Here is a 23,698-nt window from a genome sequence, read left to right as displayed (position 1 = left end):
ACTCAAAAGCAAAGGAAAGAAGCCACCCTCATAGGCAAGGGGGCAGACGGGCCTGAAGGCCAATATTTGTGCGGGACCTGCAGGAGCGGCCAGGTCTGCGATACCGGGGGGGGGGGTCCCACCTGCGTCCTCGTGATGAGCCGAAAATGTGGCTGCCCGCGGTGCCCGACTTCGTGCACCTTCGTGGGTTTCGTTGGTACCGCTTGGAGTGGGGTGGGAACGGGGCCCCCTTTTGCACTATCTCAGCGCGGGGGAAAGGGGGAAATTGTTGATGCCCTGGTGGAGGAGAATGGCTGGCTGGCTTGGGCCCCGCGATGAGCGATCCCACCGTGACCTCGTCGCCGACCGCCGTCTTCCCTGCCTCGGACCCGAGCTCCTTGGCCTCCTCCCACAATTCTCCTCAGCTGACTGCAGAAACCACCTCGACGCCTTCGCCGCCCGACTCCACTCCGCTCTCCAACCCGACTTGACTGCAAAAAACTCTCCGATTCTCTTTGCGCTCGGCGCTTTAGAGGCCGGCAGGAGAACCCATATGCAAATTTCCGTATCAGGATGAGCTCGGGGGCGGAGCCACGCTCGCCCATTGGATGGAGGAAAAGTGGGCATGAACCTCCCCTGATCCTAGAATTTGCAAACTTCAATTTCACACGGACGCGCCTGGAGGCGGGGCCAATCCGCTCCGCGCTTGCTGAATGGACGCATCAGAAGTGGGCGTGTAGCATTCTTGATCCGAATTTTCTCTCGGAAAGGCCGCTATTTGCAATCACGACTCGGTGCGTATCGCTTGAACGAGCCCAAGACAGCCCGACGCTCAATGTTCACAGCTGATGCCGGAATGGCTGTAGAAGGAGAGAGGTGAGGGTGGTGGAGGGTTTATCGGTGGTGGTTTGATGGTTTTGGCGGTTGATTCAAAATAAAGATAGAACAGAAAAACGCCGAACTCAAAGCGTCGCAGCCCGAATGAATCACATAAATTCCCTCAAAAGAACGGGTTTGGGGCTAACTACACATGTACTTTAGAGATATCTCACCGACGGGACCTGAATGGTGTTTTTTTTTTTGTATACCTTGTCGAGGCTCGTCTGAGAGCGAACACACAACTCACAGCAAGGGGGCATGAGACAAGAGGGGCGGGAGTGGAAGGGACAAAACAGTGGGGAACAGAGACATTAGGTGAACTGAGGAAGGGAGAGGGATGGGGATGGGACGGGGAACATGGAGAAGAGAAGATGGACATTACAGGGACTTTCGGGAAGGAAAGCAGGGGAATTGAAGGAAGTGGGCTTGGGTGGATTTTCGGGGGTAGAAAAGATCGAGGATTTGGATGGGGGAAGATAAGAGGTGGTGGTGAACAGCTGTTTTGAAAGCCTGGAGGGAAGAATGGGAAAGAATAGAGTGAGGAAGTTTATTCCAAAGGTGGTAAAAAAGAGGAATGAAAGAGTGAAGATGAGCAGTGATTTGTGATTTTGGTAGTTTTACCAGAAGGTGGTTGTTGGCGGATCTTGAGCGCCCTGTGGAAATGTGGTGGGGACAAATCGCAGAGAGAGCAGGGCTGGGGGGGCAAGGCTGGAGAGGAGTCGGTAGAAGACAGAAAGACCACCGACCAACCTGCGGTGATTGAGTGAGTGGCCCAAAGACTCAGCTTCATTGCGGGAGATGCCGATGATCTTAAATGCCCTGGTTTCGACAGCGTGAAGCGGAGAAAGGTGGGAGGCAGGAGCACCAGCCCAGAGGGGAGAGTAGTACTCCATCAGGCTATGGACAAAAGCTTTATAAGTGGTCAGGAGCTCAAGAGGGCCGAGGAAGGACTTTGCACGACGGAAGATTCCCAGTCGGTGACTGGCTTTTGAGGCGAGGTTGGAAATGTGACTTTCCCAGGAAAGGTCATGGCAGATAGTGAGACCCAGAAGTTTGAAAGAAAAGACTTCTTCAAGAGGATTGTTGAGAAAGTGGATGGGGGGGGGGTTTCTAAACGGTCCTTTCAAAAGCAAACTGTGGAAAGGTATACTACAAATTGGTTATTTCGCAGTATTTAAGAATTGTGCTCTGGCCAGTTTTAGTTGTGTCCATTTCGATGTTATGTCCGTTATGCCTCTTAAATGTTGATTTTTGCCTTCGTAGTAGACTACACAGTGGAGTTTGTACCAATATCAGAAAGCCATCGAGACTATTTACGATATGTAATAAATAAACTCTCTGTAATATGGCAAACCTTTTCAAAATTTCAACATTAGTGATGCAAACTTTGTCTCAATGTTACGTCCATTACGCTGGAATTACCCTCCACCAAGTTTCTTCCAAATCCATCCACAACTTTTTGAGATATCATGCTGTATGTCTGTATATGTGTATATATATATATATATATATATATATATATATATATATATATATATATATATATATATATATATATATATATATATATACATATATATAAACACACACACACACACACACACACACACACACACACACACACACACACACACACACACACACACACACACACACACACACACACACACACACACACACACACACACACACACACACACACACACACACACACACACCCTGGTGTTGGCGCAGTGGTTATGGCAGCGGCTTGGGTTCCAAAAGGTACTGAGTTCAAGCCCCGTTGGGCCACTGAATTAATACACCAGGGGGTTGACTCAGCCTGCCATCCTTCCGAGGTCGGCAAAGTGAGTACCAGTGTACTGGGCTGGTGTATACCCCGGTTAATATAGGTGTACCATATCCCTGTGTCGTAAGAGGCGACCAGGGTTGCGTCAGGAAGGGCATCCGGTGTAAAACATGTGCCAAATCACGATGTGGATCATACGGATGATCCGTTGTGGTGACCCCTAACGGGAGCAGCCGAAAGAAGAAGATATATATATATATATATATATATATATATATATATATATATATATTATATGTGCTTACATATTTTATTTTGGTCCGATCACTGGTGAAGAATAGCTTTAAAATTCCAGTTCTAGAAAATCAGACAGATTAGGGGTGAAAACATAACCCTCTTCCACCTTTGGTGGCACCTTCGGTGGCACCTTCGTGAATCCACAAGTATAATGATAACATTTGAGACGCAACTTTTAGAAATGGCATTCATGTTTTGTGGCTGAAATAAATAAATGTGCTCCGTTGAGTTACCATGAGGATGCAAGGGGTTAAAAATCTCCAGCATATTTGGACAAACAGACCAGGCTTCTTTCCAGTCATCTCCTTCACATCGTCACAGAGTCGCTTCGTACCTGAAACATTTAAACCAGCACCACTTTAAAATCCTTTAAAGATTCAGTGAACAATAGTTTAATAGCCATTCTAATATTTTCACTCAAACAAAGTGAAGGGCCTTGTAAATGAGGGTGTTTCAGCAATTTTGTGATTGCATGAATCATGGGAACAGGTTTCCTATATTGTGTTTTTTTTTCCCCTGATCACAATGTACGCTGTGTTTTGTCTTCTTGTTGGGCTTTAATTAACTCCATCACCTTTTGGAGCATCTGTTTTCATACCTATTGCAAAACATGCCAGACTTAATTTATTTCTGGAATTTGGCATGCTTCTGGCTGCTATTACAATGACCATTGGTTCCACTTCAGTAGGGTAAGAATACTGATTCTGGCTCACTTTGCCCCATGTAAATGAATGGGGGATTTTCAGCGATTTATATTTTTTTTCCCTAAAAATAAACCCCCCTTTTTATCCCAAGGTATATTTATTTGTCTCCCCTTTTAACTTGGAGGTTGAACCTCATTGAATTGAACAGCTCACTCATTGAACCTATAAAGATTTGTTCATTCTCAAATTCCTTCAATAGTTTAATTTTCTTTGCACAATAATCCCCATCTAAAATATTGACAAACAAAACATTTGAATCTTTATATTTTTTAAGATACCCCATTTGTGCCATTACGAAATGATAAACTTCTCTTAATGCTCTCATCTGACCACCTCCTGAGCCACATATCATTTTGAGATTATAGTAAATTGTTTTTTCATTGTTCAATTGATAACCATCAAAGTTTTCAGTCCATTCAAGGATATTCATTTTTTTCTTTACATCCTCTAACTTACTAGTTTTTAAATTAATTCGCTTATTTGTTTTATTTACCTTTGTTTTAGTTATTTTTTCAATAAGACTTATTTGATATTTTTCACATTCATTATGTTTTCCATTTATATACCAAGACTGAGATTTTCTCCACTCTTTAGTTTGATTAATACTTGGTTTAACCATTTATATATTGTGAAAAAACGCGGCGGTAGCCCTTAAAAACCCTAACCCATCTTCCCATCGTTAAAACATAATCTATTTTATACACTCTATCATACAATATCCATATGGAACACAATCTATTCCATTATCTAAAATAAATCTCTTATCATCAAAGGCTCCTAATGCCTTTTTATTTACTTCTTCACTATATATGTTATGTTTATAACTTCTTATTGTATTCATTTTCCTATATTCTTCTTTCTTATTCATCAAACAATTATAATAATTTCTAAAAGTTATTGATTTCTTTATTACATATTTCTTTATTCCCTTTAACCTCTTATCAATCTGTTCACCATACTTATAAGCATATGCCTTTGCTCTCAATCCAATAAACTCACTCATTACTTTTCCACCCAACTCATCCTTAAACTTACCAATAACCTTTTCATTCTTTTTGGAAAATAACTCACTCTTCTTGCTGAAATTACTTGTATCATATACTCCAATATTTTTCTTCATATCTTCATAAACATCATCAGTTTTTATATCTAGGATAAAACTATCAGTATCCATATACAACAATGAAACATTTTCACCATACTCTTTCTTTAAGTCATTATACAAATAATCATACATCAATTTCTTTGATAAATCAAGAACTGCTGTTCCAATATAAATTGGTTTATCCATTACAATACTTTCCTTTTTCATATGAATTGCAGAAAAGTTCTCTGAAAAAACCTCTTCTCTCTCAAAACTTGGTTTATTTATCAATCTCGAAGCTTCTTTCCAAGATGTTGCGAATCTAATGTTTTGCCTGTTTCTAACATTTTCCATAGTCTTTCCAAATACAGCATTATTCATTAATTTATAAAAGTCCCCTTCAAATTTTACTTTTGTATTTGCTCTCATATCTGTATTGAATTGAATATACTTTTTCACCCAAGGACTTTGTTTAAATTTTAAAACTCTATGAATTTTAGCTACTCTCAATCCTTCTCTCAAAAACTGTTTTAAGCTTCTCTGATGCAAAACATATCCCTCTTTATCATAGAATGTTGTTAATAACTTTTCTGTTGATTTACCTTTAATATTAAAACTTTTATGATAATCACTTAACCATTCTTTCTTTGGAGTTTCTTTCTCACATGCAAAAGGAAGATCTTTATGCTTATTATGAAGATCACTCGGGTACCTCAAATCAACTTCAAAATAATAACCTTCTTCTTCGTCATTCAATTCCTCTTGAGAAGAAATAACAATATTCATCAAAGCCTTTTCATAATTCTTTTCTTCCACCCACTCTAATTTACCATAAGGTAGAGATTGAGACATTGCCCATCCATACAAATTATTAGCATCAAAATACATCAAATAATTACTATCTTTTTCACTATCATAATTTGGGAGATATTTATTATTTGCTTTAGCATATCTTTTTGAACATACTTGTGATATTCCACCTCTCTTGGACTTCTCAATCATCAAAAGCATATCCACATCACTGATTAAATCTATATCTTGTTTTGTCATTTTCAACATTGCACTCCAAGCTAAACCAGGAGCTGTGAAATAGTGGGCAGGATCTAACCCATAACAATTTTTATTATGACAGAGTGATCTAAAAGCTTCAAACACATCAGCTAACAATAAAACATCTGTTTTTAGATATAAATCGTGATATTCTCCAAGGTTCTTTATCTTAAATATTTTCCATATTTCTTGTGCGTGTTTATATTCCTTATCACTTATCTCTTCTTCATAAAGGTTATTATAGAAACTTTCTTTTGAAGGAAGTTGTGTTTCTTTAAATCTCATAAATGAATCCATATAATCATAAGGATAAATTCCCTTACTTGTAAGAATTTTCTCTTTACTTTGAATTTCATTCCTTGTTTGAATTTCCTCTCTCGTAAGAATTCCTTCTTTAATCAGAATTTCATCTTTAATCTGAATTTCCTCTTTAGTGAGAATTTCCTCTTTTGGAAAGAATGAATTAAGATTTGGAAAAGAGTCCGTGGAGCTTAGATTTGATGCGAGGTAGGCTAGTGGTGTTCCCATAAACTTGTAAGAATCTAAAAACCTAATACGAGTTATAGGTTTTGTGAATATCATTTTTGAAAATGAAATATACTTTTGACTTGTGTTTGTTATAGCAGAAATATTCCCTGGTGTTTTTGAAAGTTCATTTATAAATAGATGTGTATCATAGTTGGCGCTGTTGTGAAGAATAACTGGAATAAAAGAAGGTAATTTATAATTAAGATTACAACAGGAATGAGCGGGACCTCTATATTTACCAGTAAGATGACAATGGTCTCTAACTTTAAACTCCTTAATTTCCCCCTCACAAATATGACAGATATTGTTCATTCTAAATTCTAATTTTTCTTCTTTGGTTAATTTCATCGGTTCATTTGTTTCTTTCATTAATTTAGTGAGTCTTATACAATCCTTTTCTAATCGTTTTACAAACTCTTGTGAAGCATTTTTTTCCACGATAATGTTCAAGTTTGTTATACTTTTCTCCAACAGATGATTTGATATAATAACAAAAACCACAAGGAATATGTTTTTGATATTTATTTGTATATGGTTCTTTTGGATTAGGAGAAGCAGTATTTATCTTTTTAAGGATACATTCAAAATCAGCGTATATCACAAATGGGTGCATGATAGATTTATTATAATCTTCAAAATAAATCTTTTCACCAGGTTTAGGCATTGTAATTACAGCTGATTTATGATTACTACAATATTTTGAATGTTGTTCTAATCGTTCTTTTGTATGAAATGAATTAAGACATCGCTTACAAGGATATATTTTGTTTGCTGTTCTGAATACCTGAGAAGAGATTAATCTTGATAAATTATTGATGTATGTGTAATGTGAATTCTTTCCAACACTAAAATATAAAAGGTCAATGTGTGTTTCTTCATTTTTATAGTTGTTTGAAATTTTTAATATTTGAACTTTGTTTGTATCCGTTAATCCATATACATTAATAGAAAGATTATTCTTTTTCTCAAATTTAGGAATATCTGTTAGTGGCATTGGGAATTTAAAATCTTTAATGTCCAAGGTATTCTCATATTTCATATATTGTTTTACTCTTTCTGAATTACATTTTGGTGGATGTAAGTGAGCAAGAACAGACCAGAGAAAACATTTATTATCATTGTTCTTAATATTAACAACTGCCTTCTTTAGTTTTATTTCTTTTGGTAATTCAATATAAGAAGAAGCTTTAAGAGGGTTTGATTTTAGAATGTGTATATCTAAAAAGATGATTTTTTTAATATTGAATCCACTTCCTACCACTGTATTATCAACATCCTCCTCTTGTCTTGATAGTTCTTCATAAACCCCACTATTCAAAAAATCTTGAAATGATGTTATAAAATGAAGATCTGTTCTCATATAAGGAGTTTGTTCTTCATCTTGTCGTTTCATATTCATTTTCACTCCCATATAAAACTTTAAAGTTTTTATTTCTTTTAATGTCTTTTTAATAAATTTTTCAACATCGGGTTTCACTATTTCAATTGATTCAGCTATTGATGATGGACCGGGTTCTCCAAATTGAAAAATCCTTATTTTTATATGCCCTTTAAATGCCCCATCAGTGTTTTCAATATAATAGTCTCCCTTTACTTTAAACTCATTTTTCTTGTGTTTTTGTGATTGAAGATGTTGATTATAACTACTCTTCAAAACATCCTTTGAACAGATATCACAATGTTTTCTTTCCAACTCAAGAGGAGATATTTGATGAAATAGATTAAATGTGTGTTTGTTGGTTCGGAGGTGTTTTCTATAATGTTTATATTCGTGATTACAAACATCGCAGTACGTTGTATTCACCATATTTATGGAATAAAACTTTGCTTAAACTAAAATTTTCTTGATGAAAATTTCGTTTAATTTATAGGTGAATCTGTGCTTAAAAACATTTTATCCTCCAACTTTTTCACTTAATAAATACAATGTTTCAAGACACAAAAGACAAGTTTCAATCAATCTCTTCATCTGTTAAAGATACTGAGAAATATGTCAAGGATGTAAAATTGAACAAAGATAAATATAACAACTATTGGATAAAAACTATTATGGTAAATAATATGAGTTCTTCAATTTCCTTCAGTGGAAGGGCTTTTAGTATACCTGGTAGAACATCAATTAAAGTATCTCTAACAAAAGTTTCTCCTCTCCTTCTAGTAATATATTCAAAACTAGAAAAAGCAATGAAACAAGAAAAAGTATCAAAGAACAAAAACCTTATGGATGAAGCTTTAGAAAGAAAAGATAAGACCATCTGTAATATGCAAGGAGAAATTTGTATTTTTTTCAACAACCTTAAAGATGTAAATCCTGATGAAATAAAGGATGTTAATATATCAGGTGAAATGACATTTCGTTCAATAGTAGTTAACGATAATTTTAAAATTACCTTTAATATAAAAAATGTTGTCGTTGAATCTGATAATGAAAAAAAGTATATCGATATCGATGGTAATATACAACTGAAAGTATAGATGAATTTCAGTTTAAGTAAAGTTTTACTTTATAAATATGCTAGACTTTCCTGATTCTCCATATGACAAATTTGAGAATTGTCCTGCGTGTGAAAGACAGGGATTAAACACAGAGTCAAAAGTCTATAAACAATGTATATTCTGTGATTATCTTCTAATTAATGATAATAAAAAATATAAAAAGGAAAATAATTCTTTTAGATTTACACCAAAAATGAATTACTTTACAAGATTGATTAGAGAAATGAATGTAAAGTATGAGGATGATAACACACCTTTCCTTACAAGGGAAGAAACTGAACGTATAAGAGAAATGTTCAAAGGATTGTTGTTGTATATTATTCATGGATGTAATTTTCAGGGAAATATCAACACAAGATATTGTATAAATAAAATAATGGATTATCTTGAAATTAAACCTGAACTTAGGATAAAATATAGAGTTTCTAAAAAAGCCAATAATAAATTAAATAACCTGTTTTTCAAATATATAAATGAATGATTTTTTACCTATTTGGGAAAATAAGATAAAATTTAACAACCATAAAAATCTCCCAAATTCATTAAGATGTCTCATAGTTGGTTCAAGTGGATGTGGAAAAACCTGCTTACTTTTAAAAATGCTCCTCACTCCCAACTTTTAGATTATGATAATTTAATAATTTTCACAAAGTCGAGTTTTCAACCAGAGTATCAACTACTCTCACAAGGTTTTAATGCTGGTCTTCAAAAAGAAGATATAATAGGTTTATTTAAACGTCAAAAAAACCTAAATGATTATAACATTGAAGATATAATTCAACTATTTTGTGATACACAGAGATGTAAAAAGAAATCAAATCTTATAACTTGTATTCTTAGTGATAATACGGATGATATACCGTCTCCCAAGATTTGGATAAATCAAAAAGAACCTCGTTATCTTTGATGATTGTGTTAATGAGAGAAACCAAACGGTAATGGACAGCTACTACACAAGAGGGAGACATTCTTCTTGTAATTGTATTTATCTTAGTCAATCGTACTTTCAACTTCCTCGTCGTTCCATCAGAAACAATGCTAATACTTTTATTTTATTCAAGTTAAATTCAATAGATATCAATAATTTTTGGAGAGATAATTGTTCTACATTATGTAGTAAAAAGAAATTTGAGGATTATATGAAGCACACGACTGAAAAATATAAATATATTGTTGTGAAACAAGATGAGATATTAAGGGATATATTTTTTGTTTTATAAACAATTACATATATAAATGACAACTATTATTATAAATCTTGTGGGTAAATCTGCTTCTGGAAAAAACTTTCATAAATCAAGGTTCTTGTGTAGTACAAATGAGAATATTGTAAATTTACTTAAAAAACACCCCGTGATACGCATTGTATCAACAACAACTAGAGCAATAAGACCTGGAGAAGTAAAAGGTGTAGATTATCACTATATTTCAGTGGAGGAACATATGCGATTGAGGAATGAAGGACAAATATTTGAGGAGGTTTCTCTTGGTACAACAAAATATTCACATTGTAAGAGTGAGTTAAAGAAACTAAAATCTGGTGGTGTTGGGATATTAGAAACTAATCCAGAAGGAACGAGACAAATTATTAAATATCTGAGCGGAGTGAAGATTTTATCATTCGGTTTTGATGTTGATGAAGAAACTCAACACAAACGTATGAAAAGCAGAGATGCAAGGATTAGTGAAGAAGAAATTACAACTCGCATTAATGTTAATAAAGAATTTGATGAAATATTTAAAGAAAAGGATTTATTTGAACACATCTACTTGAATGATGAAGAAAAGGAAAATTTCCCTGTTGATCTTTACAATGCATTAAATGATATTTTACAATAAATAAATGGATACAAAAGAAAGAGCAAGAAGATTTAAGGAACATCAAGAGTTGGTTTCAAAAGTTGTAAAACAACAGGAAGACATAAAGAAGAAACGCAGACAGAAACTAACGGGCGAAGAAGCATTTGAAAAAAAACAAGAGAAATTTTTTAAACCACTTTTAAAAACTTCCCAAGAAAAAATGAAAGATGTTTCCACAGTTCCCACAGTAGAATATACTCCTAGAAAGCTTCAAATGTTAAAAGATTTCAGTCAAATGACGGAGGAAGAATTAGAGCATTTAGGAGAATTAGAATATGATGATGAAGGTTTATTTCAACAACTGAAAGAGATTAATCAACCCCTGATTATATTGTGAATGCTGTTCAAAACAATGAATATTCAGCGGATTCAAAAACCAAAGCAGGACTCATTCCAACAGAACAACCAGCAATATTTCATCTTGTTCAAGAAAAGGTATTGATATTTAATGATGAATTAAGGTTCTTAAGTTCTGCTCAACCCCTGTTAAACTAACTCCGAGATTAATGTTTCTTCTCACAAAAGATGGAAGACAAGGTTCAACTGTGAGGGATGAATCAAAGTATATTGATAAACCATTGGATATGGAAAATAATGATGATAGAGTATATATTGATTTGCTGAACACTCTAAATTATAAGGTTATTCTTTCTGGTAAAAGTAGAAAGAATGAGAAGGAGAAACACATTATTCAGGTTTTAAGTATCCTTGGTTCAGGTATTAGTTTTCTTCCAAATGACCCATCGCAATTAGTTAATAGACTGTTATTGTTGTTCGGCAGTAAGAAGGCTGGAAATAACAATTATTTTAATGAAGCATCAGCCATTTTAGACCAGTTGATGAACATGAAAATAATTAATAAATCTCAATATAAAGACATTTTATCTCATATTAAATAAGATGAGAAGCACAATCCTGAGTTTTAATTTCACAACAAGCGACCACACATCTTCATTCCCATACCCACTACAACTTGACACAACAAAAGAATATGAGGCATCTTTATTGTCCATGGAGACTTATAATACCTTATTTAATATAACCGAGAAAAATGACAAGTTTAGTTATAATCCGGGAAGTGGATACAAAACGATAACAGTCTCACCCGGAGCATACGAGATTTCTCAAATATCTTCCGAAATTGCTCGTCTTATGAAAGAACAGGGTGATGAACCAAAAAATATTATTATAAACATTCAAAAACATACTTCAAAATCAACGATTAAAGTTAAAAATAACTACAAGGTTGATTTCACAATTGATAATTCATTTAGAGAGTTATTAGGTTTCTCCTCAAAAAGATTGAAACTAATGGGACGTTTTACAGTGATAATGTCATTCAAATATCCTCAGGAATAAATTCGGTGTTAATTCACTGTGATTTGATTGATGGTGCTTATAATGATGGATTAAAAACAAATACAATATTTTCATTCAGCGCATACTCAACCCCAATTGGTTATAAATTCAATATGGAGCCTAAAAATTTGGTTTATCTACCTGTGTCAGGAAAAACCATACACAGAGTAAATTTTAGGATAACCGACCAAGATAATCGTGTGATCTCTTTTAATGGAGAAGTTATATCCATCAGAATTCACCTACGTGAAGTTTTTCAATAAATAAATACGATGGTTATTGTGAGGAAGCACGAGTTGGGAAAATATAAAATAATTACAGGGGATGGGATGTTCCTTTCCCCGTACTACAAGGGTGAAGGTATGTATCTTGGTAGAGGATACTATAAACCTAAGAGACAAAGGGGTGTTGGACATCAATTTAGAGGAGATGGGATAATTGATACTCTCATGGGTATTGGTTCAACTATTCTTAAACATAAAGACCTAATTGGTTCAACTGCTTCTGCTGTGGGAAATGTAGCAGGTGCTGTAAAGAGTATAAAAGATGCTCAGAAAGAATCTCATAAATTACAAGCAATAAAAGAAATTAAGAAAGGTAAAACTCAGTTGTTCCCCCAAGAACGACAGAAAATAATTCAAATACTTGGATCAGGGTTTCAAAAGTTTTAACATCTTTTTTCCTAAATAAATACAAGTATGGAAGCAATTGATAGTATCTATGATTTGGATGATACTATTATTATCTCAAACTCCACTAAAAAAGAAGATTACTTCAAGGTAAATGCAATAACTGGAACAGACTGGAATACAAATGGTACAAAAAGTTTTGAAATAAATAATCAACAAACCTATTTGAATCTCTCCGAAAGTTTCTTGTTGTGTAAATTTAAATTCACTAAGGCTGGGAATAACACAAACGCTACACTTGTAAATGATTTCTTCTGGAAAATGTTTGATAGTGTGCGATTGTATATTGGAACACAAGAAGTTGAAGCGGTTGATTATGTCTCTGCTGTATCTGAAATGATGAAATTTACACTCTATACATTCAGTGATAGAATGGGAAAGGGGTCTGTCGAAGGTTTTATTCCTGATATGTCAACGGGAACAAACACAGACCCTGGATATATTCAAAGGAAAGGAATGTATAATGATGATACAAAAGCAGAAAATAGTTTTACTGTGGCAGTTCCTCTTAAAGGTATATTTGGATTTTGTGATTATGATAAAGTTCTGTATGGTCTTAAAATTAGATTTCAACTACAAAGGAATGATAATGAAAATAGATTGCTTTTTGGTGTTGGTAATGCTTTTGGTGATCAGAATAAATTTGTAATTGAGGAGATGAGTTGGTATATCAGTTAATATACTCCTAATCTTAAAACAGAAGAGATGTTGAATCGAAGACTTAACTCAAAGAGACCACTCAGTGTATCATACCTCAAAAGAAGATGTCAACACGTTAAACTCAATCAAACTACTTACACGTGGAATTTGGGTGTTCTGGAAGGAAAGCCACGATATCTGTGGATGATTTTTAAAAAGCCAGATGGTGATACTGCGACTGATAAGAATAATGCATTGAGTGATAATGCTAAGGTGAAACAACTTCGCGTTTCTCTAGATGGAACATTTTATCCACGAGATAGATTGGAAATTAATTGGGAAAAAAATGATTTTGCTGAAGCATACAAGTCTTACCAAAAGGTGTGTGAAAGTAATGGAAATAAAGAACCTATTTTGGATATGACAGCATTTAAAAGTTTGTATACAATCTATACGTTTGACCTGAGCGCTCAAAAAGAAACTATAAAGTCTAATCGAGTGGATACTTCCCTATACATTGAAAGAGGAGAGAGTGAAGAAGTTGATACATATTGTTTGCTTTTGGAAGAAACAGAATTGCAGATTAATACAGATAATGGTGTGATGATTAGTCTCACATAATTTTTTTGTTAAATAAATGAGTGACAAAGTACCAACTGGGGTATATGTTAATCAAATCAATCTTCATAAACTATCATCTTGTGTTCAAAATCAAAAGCCTTGTACGATTAACGTTAATACAATTCAGAGAAAAGGAGCAGTAAGAATTGATGTTTTGCTCACAAGAGAACAGGTTAAAATCTTGAATGACACTGACTCACTTAAAATTAAAATGACAAAACCAATGTTGAAAAAATATTCAATAAGAGAGACGAGTGGAGGATTTCTCCCATTTCTAATTCCTTTATTTGCTGGTTTAAGTGCGGTTGGAGCATTGACGGGTGGTATTTCAACAGCGGTCAAAACTGCCAACGAAAGGAAGGCTCAACTCCAGGCTCAAAAAGAATTGGAAAGACATAACAAAGAGTTGGAGAAACAAATTAGTGGAAGTGGTGTAATTGTAGATTTTGCTGAAAAACTTGAAGGTCTGCCTGATAAAGCGAGATTGTTAGTTGGAGATATGCTTTCTTCTATAGCACAAGCAGGTGTAAAATTAACGAAAAGAGGTAATGGATTATATCTTTCTAATAAATAAATGAGCATTGATGAGTGGTTGAAAGAATTTGGAAAGAATACAACATCAAATTTACAACTTGCCAAATATTGTAAGAAATTAAAAATTCATAATGTGGTTATTTGTATGAGAGATGAATTAACAAATGTGTCGAAACATACAAAGAATATTATTATGAACTTAGAAGATAATGATGGGAACGGTTCTCATTGGGTTTGTATTTTTAATAGTCAAGACAAATATTATTTTGATAGTTTTGGTCTTCCACCACCTGTTGAAGTCATAAAATTCTTACAGAATGGTGTTTATCAAACATTTCAAGTCCAAGAATTAAATTCCAAGTGTTGTGGTCAATTATGTCTATATGTGTTATTTCAACTCAACAAAAATAAAAAATTTTATGATATTATTTTTAATCTAATATAAATGACATGTTGGTAAAGATGGTTCTATCTTTGGTGTATCTCAAGAACTGGATATTGATTTATCAAATTATTACACAAAGGCACAGGCTGAACGACATAAATATAATATAAACAAAAATATTAACATGAAAAATGTTTATAAATTAAAAAATTATCCAAGCCCGACTGACGCGAATGACTTGGTGAGATTAAGCGATTTATCACAATATATATACTTAAATAAAACAGCTGTGTATTCTAAAGATACAGAAGTGTTGATATTATCTCCAGGTCATACAGAATTCACAGTTCGAATTAAAATAAATTTTTATAAAGAAGGGCGTATCGTTTGTATGAGAATAGAACAATGGGGGTATGATATGAATGATTTAGGGTATAATTGGTCATTTAAAATTAACCTCGAAGACCTGGAACAATTAAATCAGTCTCGTAAGGAAGAATATTATCCACTTGGTATCGAGAATGAGTTTTGTGGAGCCACGATTAGTAAACAACAAATAAAAGAATTTAATAAGGGTAAATATAATAATGGTTTTGCCCTTGTTTATCTCATGAAAACAGAAAAAACAGGATTATATATAATAAGTAAGGAAATACAAAATGATTTAACAATGGGAAGATGGGGAGGTGTTTCGTGCCATAATATTATTCTAACATATATTTCTAATACATAAATGACAGCAAGAAGGCTTCAAGAAAATTATCATTTCTGTGTTCAAGCATACCTTCAAGAAAAGGGTATTCGGTATTTTAATAAATATGTTCTACAACATAAGAATGAGGTATTTTCAATAAAAGATTGGCATTATGCTGATGTTGATAAACCGACAACTTTAGATTTAATTAGAATGTTAAATAATGAAAAAATTATAAGGTTAAGAAAAGGTAAGGCTCTTTTAGAAATTCAAAAGAAATTTTATTGGTTTCCTGTTGTAAAAAAAATTATTTTGGATACAGGAATAACAAGAAATCCTGATGAATATATGTATAATATTCTATGGGGTGTAAACGATTCAAGTATAGTAAGGGATGAGGAAGGAGTTGAAGAAGAGAGGGAAGAGGAGGAAAAGGAGAAGGAGGAGAGGGAGAGGGAGGAAAGAGAGAGAATAAATAAATATTATAGTATGGAAACCAGTGAGATTCAAAAAAGAATAGAGGTATTACAGAAAATAACTCAACCCACCAGGAAGGAATACAAAGAATTAACAAGTCTATTTGCAATACTTTCAACAAAACTATTAGCATCGTCAAGCTATTCATTTTAATTCAAGTTTTTTCTTAAATAAATGGAGGAGAGAGTGAAGGCATTTCTAAGGATTCTTTATGTTTTAAAAATTAAGATTCAAATGTGCATGTTGGAAACTAAAAAGGTTTTTGCACTCTGCAGAAATTTTTCTCATAAATAAATGAGTTATTGTCTCAAATGTAAAAAGAAAACTAATACTAAAAATATTTCATATATTAAAAGTAAAAATAACAGGGTTATACAAAAAGGTATATGTTCGGTGTGTGGTTCAAAAAAAATCAATTTATCTCCAAACACAAACTCGGAGGAGATATACAAAAGTTTTTATCAGGAAGTAAATTTACAACTACTGGAATACCAGGGGAATTACATCTTCCAGGTTATTCTTTCTGTGGTCCAGGCACAAACTTGGATAAAAGATTAGATGAGGCAGACAATCCTAAATCCTGGAGTAAACCAATCAATAGAGTTGATGAAGTGTGCATGAGACACGATATTGATTATGGGAATACCACAACGTTGGAAGAAAAGCATGAAGCCGATAGAGAAATGTTGTATAATTTGTCTCTGATACAAAATCCAACCTTGAGAGAAAAAGTTGATAGGTTCATCGTGAAGAAGATGATTAGTGCTAAATTGAAACTTGGACTTGGAAATTCAAAAAACTTATAGGCTCTAATGATGCCATTAAGACTGAAGAGCAATTAGCTGATGAATTACATAAACCAATATTCACAAAGTTTCAGAGAAGGAAAGTTTATTCCAAGGAAGTTGATTATATCTGGTCTGCTGATTTGATTGAACTCAATAATGATAAGGGGTACAAGTATGCTTTAACCGTTATTGATTTGAGGAGTAGATATGCGTGGGTTGTCCCTTTAAAAAACAAAACAGGTAATACTCTTATGTTAGCTTTTCAACAGATATTTAATAAAAGTAAGAGAAAACCTAAGAAATTGTGGACTGATGAGGGTAGAGAGTTTTATAACAAGACATTTATGAATTTTTTAAAAAATAACAGTATTACATTATACAGTACCTTTAATGAAGGGAAGGCAGTTGTTGTTGAACGTTTTAATCGTACCTTAAAAGAGAGACTATATAAAAAATTCACACAACTCGGTTCACAACAATGGTTATCTTTTATTCAGGATATTGTGGATAAGTATAATGACACGATTCACACGTCAACGAATATGAAGCCATCAGAAACATTTACAAAATTAAAATATGAAAAAGAGATTAATGTCAGAAAACCTAAGTTCAAAGTTGGTGATATCGTAAGAATATATAGGTGGAAATCTCATTTTGAAAAGGGTTTTACTGAACGATGGACGAAAGAACTTTTTAAAATTGTTGATGTAATAGATACAGTTCCTTGGACTTATAAAATATATGATTGGGAAGGGGAAGAGATTTTAGGTTCATTTTATTCACAGGAATTACAAAAGACAAAACTAAGCAGATAATACACCTTTGTGGACACTAGAGGGACAAGTCCGAGGTGTATAACAGTATATAATGTGTGTCAAGGGGGACGTTCTTAGATCTGTGAACCCCAAACACAGAATCCTCAACTGAATAGTCAAGGCTTAACTTTTGTTTGTTGATGTGTATGTGTGTGTGTCCCAACCCTCACATTCAAAATCTCAACACCAACCCTCACATTCAAAATCTCAACCCCAACTCAATCCTCGCCCAACACAATGTCTTTTTCAAAATGAGATTTCCACCTATATATATATATTTTTACGTTTTTTTTCTTCTTCCAATTCTGTCTTTTAAGGCTTTCAGGTTTGATGACGTAGAAAGGGGGAGTAAGCCTGCACTTTCTTCCCAGAACTTTCTTGATCTTGCTCCCATCAAGCACCATCCGACAAAGAACTACATCGATAGGTTTAGATCCCAAAGAGTGATAGCAACTCCAAAAGTCTCCAAAATATAAATAAATAAAATAATAATAATAATAAATAAATAAATAAATAAATAAAAGCCCCCAAAAAAGTTTCAAGTGTCCAACATAAACCCAACTTTCCAAGTCTTCAAGGTATAACCACATTCCCGTTGAGTTTCCAAGATATGTATCACATTGTGAGTTATCAATCCAGAACCCACATTTCAAGTATTCAAAGTAAAACCAACTTACAAAGTCTCTTAAGGATAACTCATTTACTGATTTTTTCAAAATTTGTGAGTCTCCAAGGTAGGACCCATATTTAGAACCATCTTGGCAGAACCCTTTTCCTGAGTCTCCAAGGTAGTTATTTAAACCATCAAGGCAGAACTCATTTACTGATTTTTCAAAATTTGTGAGTCTCCAAGGTAGGCCCCATATTTAGAACCATCTTGGCAGAACCCTTTTCCTGAGTCTCCAAGGTAGTTATTTAAACCATCAAGGCAGAACTCATTTACTGATTTTTTCAAAATTTGTGAGTCTCCAAGGTAGGCCCCATATTTAGAACCATCTTGGCAGAACCCTTTTCCTGAGTCTCCAAGGTAGTTATTTAAACCATCAAGGCAGAACTCATTTACTGATTTTTTCAAAATTTGTGAGTCTCCAAGGTAGGCCCCATATTTAGAACCATCTTGGCAGAACCCTTTTCCTGAGTCTCCAAGGTAGTTATTTAAACCATCAAGGCAGAACTCATTTACTGATTTTTCAAAATTTGTGAGTCTCCAAGGTAAAACTTGTATTCTGGCTCATCAAGGTATAACTTGTTCAGTGGGTATTGTCTTGATAACTCACAATGAGTACTATTGCTGTAAAACTCTTTTTCAGGATTTTGCTGGTCTCCAAGGTATAACTCTTTGGTTGGGTCATCAAGGACGAACTCGTTCTGTGGGTCTTGGTCGCTCATAAGGTCTTCAACCAAGCCAACAATTTCGCCCCAAGTTGTAGCAAAAGCAGTATTTTCATTTCGTATTTCAGACACAATTTCCTGTGAGAGAAAATAATAATGTATTAATTAAGTTATTTAATTATTAAATGAGTATGCTTCAATCAAAGTTTGAAAATAGGAAAATAAAAAATCTTACCTCAATAGATAAGAGGTTTGAATCCAGTTCATCAACTTGAAGGTTTAGTTCCATAGAAGACAGAGAGTTCCAAGGAACACCAAAGTCATCCCACTCAAGGTCTTCAACCAAGCCAACAATTTCCCCCCAAGTTGTAGCAAAAGCAGTATTTTCATTTCGTATTTCAGACACAATTTCCTGTGAGAGAAAATAATAATGTATTAATTAAGTTATTTAATTATTAAATGAGTATGCTTCAATCAAAGTTTGAAAATAGGAAAATAAAAAATCTTACCTCAATAGATAAGAGGTTTGAATCCAGTTCATCAACTTGAAGGTTTAGTTCCATAGAAGACAGACAGTTCGAGACAAGCACACAGAACACCATTGCCAGCAAGAACAAATGTTTAAAATGGAGCCTGGGTTTGAAGCTTTTATAGAGAAAGACTGGTGGGTGTGGTTTCCTTTGGAAATTCCCTGGGCAAGCCTAGGCAAGCCTTCATTGGGAAATTTTTCAAAACCATAACATCCTGTAATTTTCTAGTGATTTCTTTGTGAGTCAGAGATGAACTGGAAATGATGTAAGAGTGGGCGGGGCTTAGCAAAAGTAGGCGGAGCTTAGGAAAAGTGGGCGTGGCTTAGAAAAAATACCTTATGAAAAGTGGGCGGAGCTTAGCAAAAGTGGGCGGGGCTTAGGAAAAGTGGGCGTGGCTTAGAAAAATACCTTATGAAAAGTGGGCGGAGCTTAGCAAAAGTGGGCGGAGCTTAGGAAAAGTGGGCGGAGCTTAGCAAAAATACCTTATGAAAAGTGGGCGGAGCTTAGCAAAAGTGGGCGTGGCTTAGAAAAAATACCTTATGAAAAGTGGGCGGAGCTTAGCAAAAGTGGGCGGGGCTTAGCAAAAGTGGGCGGGGCTTAAAGAAAAGTGGGCGGGGCTTATTGAATACCTTGTGGAAAGTGGGCGGGGCTTAACAAAAGTGGGCGGGGCTTAAAGAAAAGTGGGCGGGGCTTAACAAAAAATAACCTGTGGCTCAGGAGGTGGTCAAACAAGAGCATTAAGAGAAGTTTATCATTTCGTAATGGCACAAAAGGGGTATCTTAAAAAATATAAAGATTCAAATGTTTTGTTTGTCAATATTTTAGATGGGGATTATTGTGCAAAGAAAATTAAACTATTGAAGGAATTTGAGAATGAACAAATCTTTATAGGTTCAATGAGTGAGCTGTTCAATTCAATGAGGTTCAACCTCCAAGTTAAAAGGGGAGACAAATAAATATACCTTGGGATAAAAAGGGGGGTTTATTTTTAGGGAAAAAAAATATAAATCGCTGAAAATCCCCCATTCATTTACATGGGGCAAAGTGAGCCAGAATCAGTATTCTTACCCTACTCACTTCTACTTTGTCAAAGGCCCCAATTATTACCACCTTCTTGGGCTGTTGGCTCGAGAAAGACTTTGTCCAAATGATTTCATGAACCAGCTGTCCAGGCCTGATGTTAAACAAAAGGTGTAATTTGTTCAGGGTACCAGTGTTCGGGTTGAGATCGAGATTTCAGATTTTTCTTTTTGTTTCAAGAAAACTTTCAATATCTTCTTTGATTAAAGATTGTTTATTGCTTGCATTTACTTAAACTTTGTTTCATTATTGTTCTGATGCTTCTGAGTGATTCGAAATATAATCTTGAATTTTCTTAAAACATAGCGCATAGAGATTACTTCCTCATTTCCACGGCACGATTTTGCTCTTCAAGGCACTTCCCAATTTTACGGACCCCAAGGAGGGAGGGTGAACTTCCCTTTCTCTGGTGCTTGAAGAGATAAAGTGAATATACTGTGTTTGAAATACTGATGACTTGTAAAAGTTCCATAACAGGTACCCTGCTGATTGCTTAAACCAGAGAAAGACTCCCATATATGGTACTTCTCTGGACCCACAACCTTATCAGCTTAACCATGAGATGTTCTTCGCTCAAGAATGTGGTATACTTGTGGTAGCATTCTGTTTGGCTTCTGCACAAGTTGATTGATGATTAAAGAGAAATTTTGAAGTTGTCTTTGACATCTTTTGTTGTGTGAGTGTGTGAAGGTACCTTATTATCATTGTGATAAGTCATTATATTTGTTGAGTATTGTGTCTCTTCTCATTACAGCATCGTATTTTGGGGATCGGGGATCGGGCCCCAACACCAGCAATTTTCAAATTTAATACAAGAATGTAATTATAATCATTTAATGTAATTTTAGAAATAATGAACATTTCCAAAGTTTACTTTTTGAAGGGGGGGGGGGGAGGCAGAGAGCGATGGTACAAGGAATCATCAAATAACCGTACACAAAATGTAACAAAATTGATGGAGGTCACTGAAACGATTTGGATGCAATGCCACTTGTAATTTTAACTGATGTTCTCAGTTTGACAGTTACAAAAAAAAATTCTTGATGAGGATTGATATGGATATTGATATTAGTTACAAAATTGTGAATAGAAGGTGTACGTGAATCAATAATGTTCCATACTGTTACATGAGGATACACAATTAACTCTGGCACAGGAGGAGACCATTTGGCCAATCGTCTTTTTATTCTTCTCCTCCTCTTCACTTTATAAGGGGTGAGGTCTGACGGCATCAAGCTTCTGCCCTGCCTTGACCAAGATACTCCTCCACCTCCCTCCTATCCTCAGAGAACTCTCTCCACTCTCCAACCACCCCTAACTTATGGATGTCCCTCCTCACACAATCCTCCCCTCTCAATTGTGATCTACCTTGTTTCCTCCTACCTTGCTCCCTCAAACTATCCCCTCTCTTTTACATAATCTATTCCCCCATCTGCACCAAGGGTCCAGCTCATCTCAGCCGGCATTTCACCAATCTCCCCGTCAAACTCATCTGCACACCAATCCCCTCCCTCAGCTAATCTAGCCTCCCACTGTCCACCCTCTTCATTCCTGCAATCCTCCTGATCCAGTAATTCTTGAAAACATGCAGCCTCTGTTGTTCTCTCTCTTATTGCCACTGTATTCATACCAAAACCTTAGGCCGGCATTACACACAAAATCAGAATGTTCCCTTTCAATTTTCTTGAAATCTTTCTGTCTGGTTTACTCCCTCCACTCTCCTCCACATGTTTGCACCTTCCTGAATCTTTGTCGGCACCTCCGCCTCGGACTTACCATCCCCGGTCACTGTTACTCACAGACACTGAAACATAATTCCCTGCCTGATCTTCCCCTCTAACCTGATATTCATTTCTTTTCTTTGCTGTCTGACCCATATCACCTCAGTCTTCTCCATACTAATATTCAGCCCATGCTTGTAAAATGCTTCCTTCCATTCCCCCAGTACTTACTGCATTTCCCACCCACTCTCCACCACAACAACCAGATCATCTGCGTGAAACATCCTCCCCATGCAACCTTTCAAGCTCACCTTCCGGCTTACCAGCTCAAGCACCATGACAAACATGAGTGGGCTGAGAGAGCTTCCCTGCCTCAAACTCATGGTCATGCTGAATTCTTCAGATATCTCAGAACCAACTGAAACTCTTCCTTTCTTTCTCTTGTGCATCCCTTCCACCAACCTGACCTCTGCTTCCGGCACTCTCATACATCTCAGTGTCACCATCACCATCCACCTGACTTCTGCTTTCGGCACTCTCATACATCTCAGTGTCACCATCACCATCTCTCTTGGGACAGTGTCGCAGGCCTTCTCCACGTCCACATATCCCAACGTCATCTCACCTTGCACCTCCAACCTATTTTCTACCAGCTTTCTCAACATGAACATCCCACCTCCTCTTAACCTCCTTCTTTTTTCATCCAGCCCACAAACACCATAGGCTTGTGCTGGCTGGTAACTTGCTCTCCCGACACTGCCTTATAATGCTTAACCCTTCACAACTGTTGCTAACTCACCACCACTATATCCAATTCTGTTATATGCTGTCCAGTCCTACAGAGAATATTGTGCCTTTCTTGCTTTTGAAAGAATGAAACAGCCTAGGCCACCCCATTCCTTGCCACTAACTCCAACACCTCTCAACCCTCTCTATTCCTCATTCACCAATCAGATTTACCAACACATTCCTCTTCAGCCGGCTTGGCAACTCACATTCACATAAAAGCCCCCGGAATCCACAGCATCTTCTCCAGTGTGTTCCTGAATTCTTGCTTCTCCACCCCCGTCCTTCCTGTTTGTGGCCCATGTACCGACATCACACACCATTTGCCTCTGTATCACCACCCTTGCCATTACGATCCATCTCTCCTGTCCTTCCACTCTGACACTCTGACCTCATGCATGCTGATGTGGAGGAAATAGTTATATTAATGTATTCAAAATTGTAATTGTGCTGGTGTTTTATAAATTTAAGTTTTATGCTGTAAGTCGAATTGGCTGTCAGTGCCCCCCTTCCCTTTGGCCAAGAGTCTTTTTCCCTAAATGTTGATAAAATGACTTGTTGTGGAGCGGGGTGACCTGGGCT

The 23,698-nt window shown here is 35.5% G+C and overlaps 2 protein-coding genes across 2 annotated transcripts in view; both read right to left on the bottom strand.

The window, feature by feature from the left end:
* LOC147011059 (sodium-dependent proline transporter-like) overlaps positions 1-23,698 on the bottom strand; it is a 162,100-nt gene that overhangs the window by 63,846 nt on the left and 74,556 nt on the right. Inside the window, exon 11 of the mRNA XM_085860584.1 lies at positions 3,178-3,278. Within this exon, the coding sequence (XP_085716710.1) occupies positions 3,178-3,278 (101 nt within the window). The remainder of the gene's footprint in view (positions 1-3,177; positions 3,279-23,698) is intronic.
* LOC147011060 (uncharacterized) lies at positions 17,322-20,597 on the bottom strand. Its single transcript, XM_085860585.1, has 3 exons — positions 19,509-20,597; positions 19,235-19,411; positions 17,322-19,137 (listed from the first exon to the last, which is right to left on the bottom strand). Exons 1-3 carry the CDS (start codon positions 19,599-19,601, stop codon positions 18,847-18,849), a joined length of 561 nt encoding a protein of 186 aa, XP_085716711.1. The 5' UTR covers positions 19,602-20,597; the 3' UTR covers positions 17,322-18,846.

Source organism: Eptatretus burgeri, chromosome 16 (assembly GCF_056783735.1).
Source record: "Eptatretus burgeri isolate ZD-2024b chromosome 16, Ebu_testis_v1, whole genome shotgun sequence".
NCBI lineage: Eukaryota > Metazoa > Chordata > Myxini > Myxiniformes > Myxinidae > Eptatretus > Eptatretus burgeri.
The sequence above is the reverse complement of the archived record's forward strand: the minus strand, read 5'-3'. Positions and strand labels throughout refer to the sequence as shown.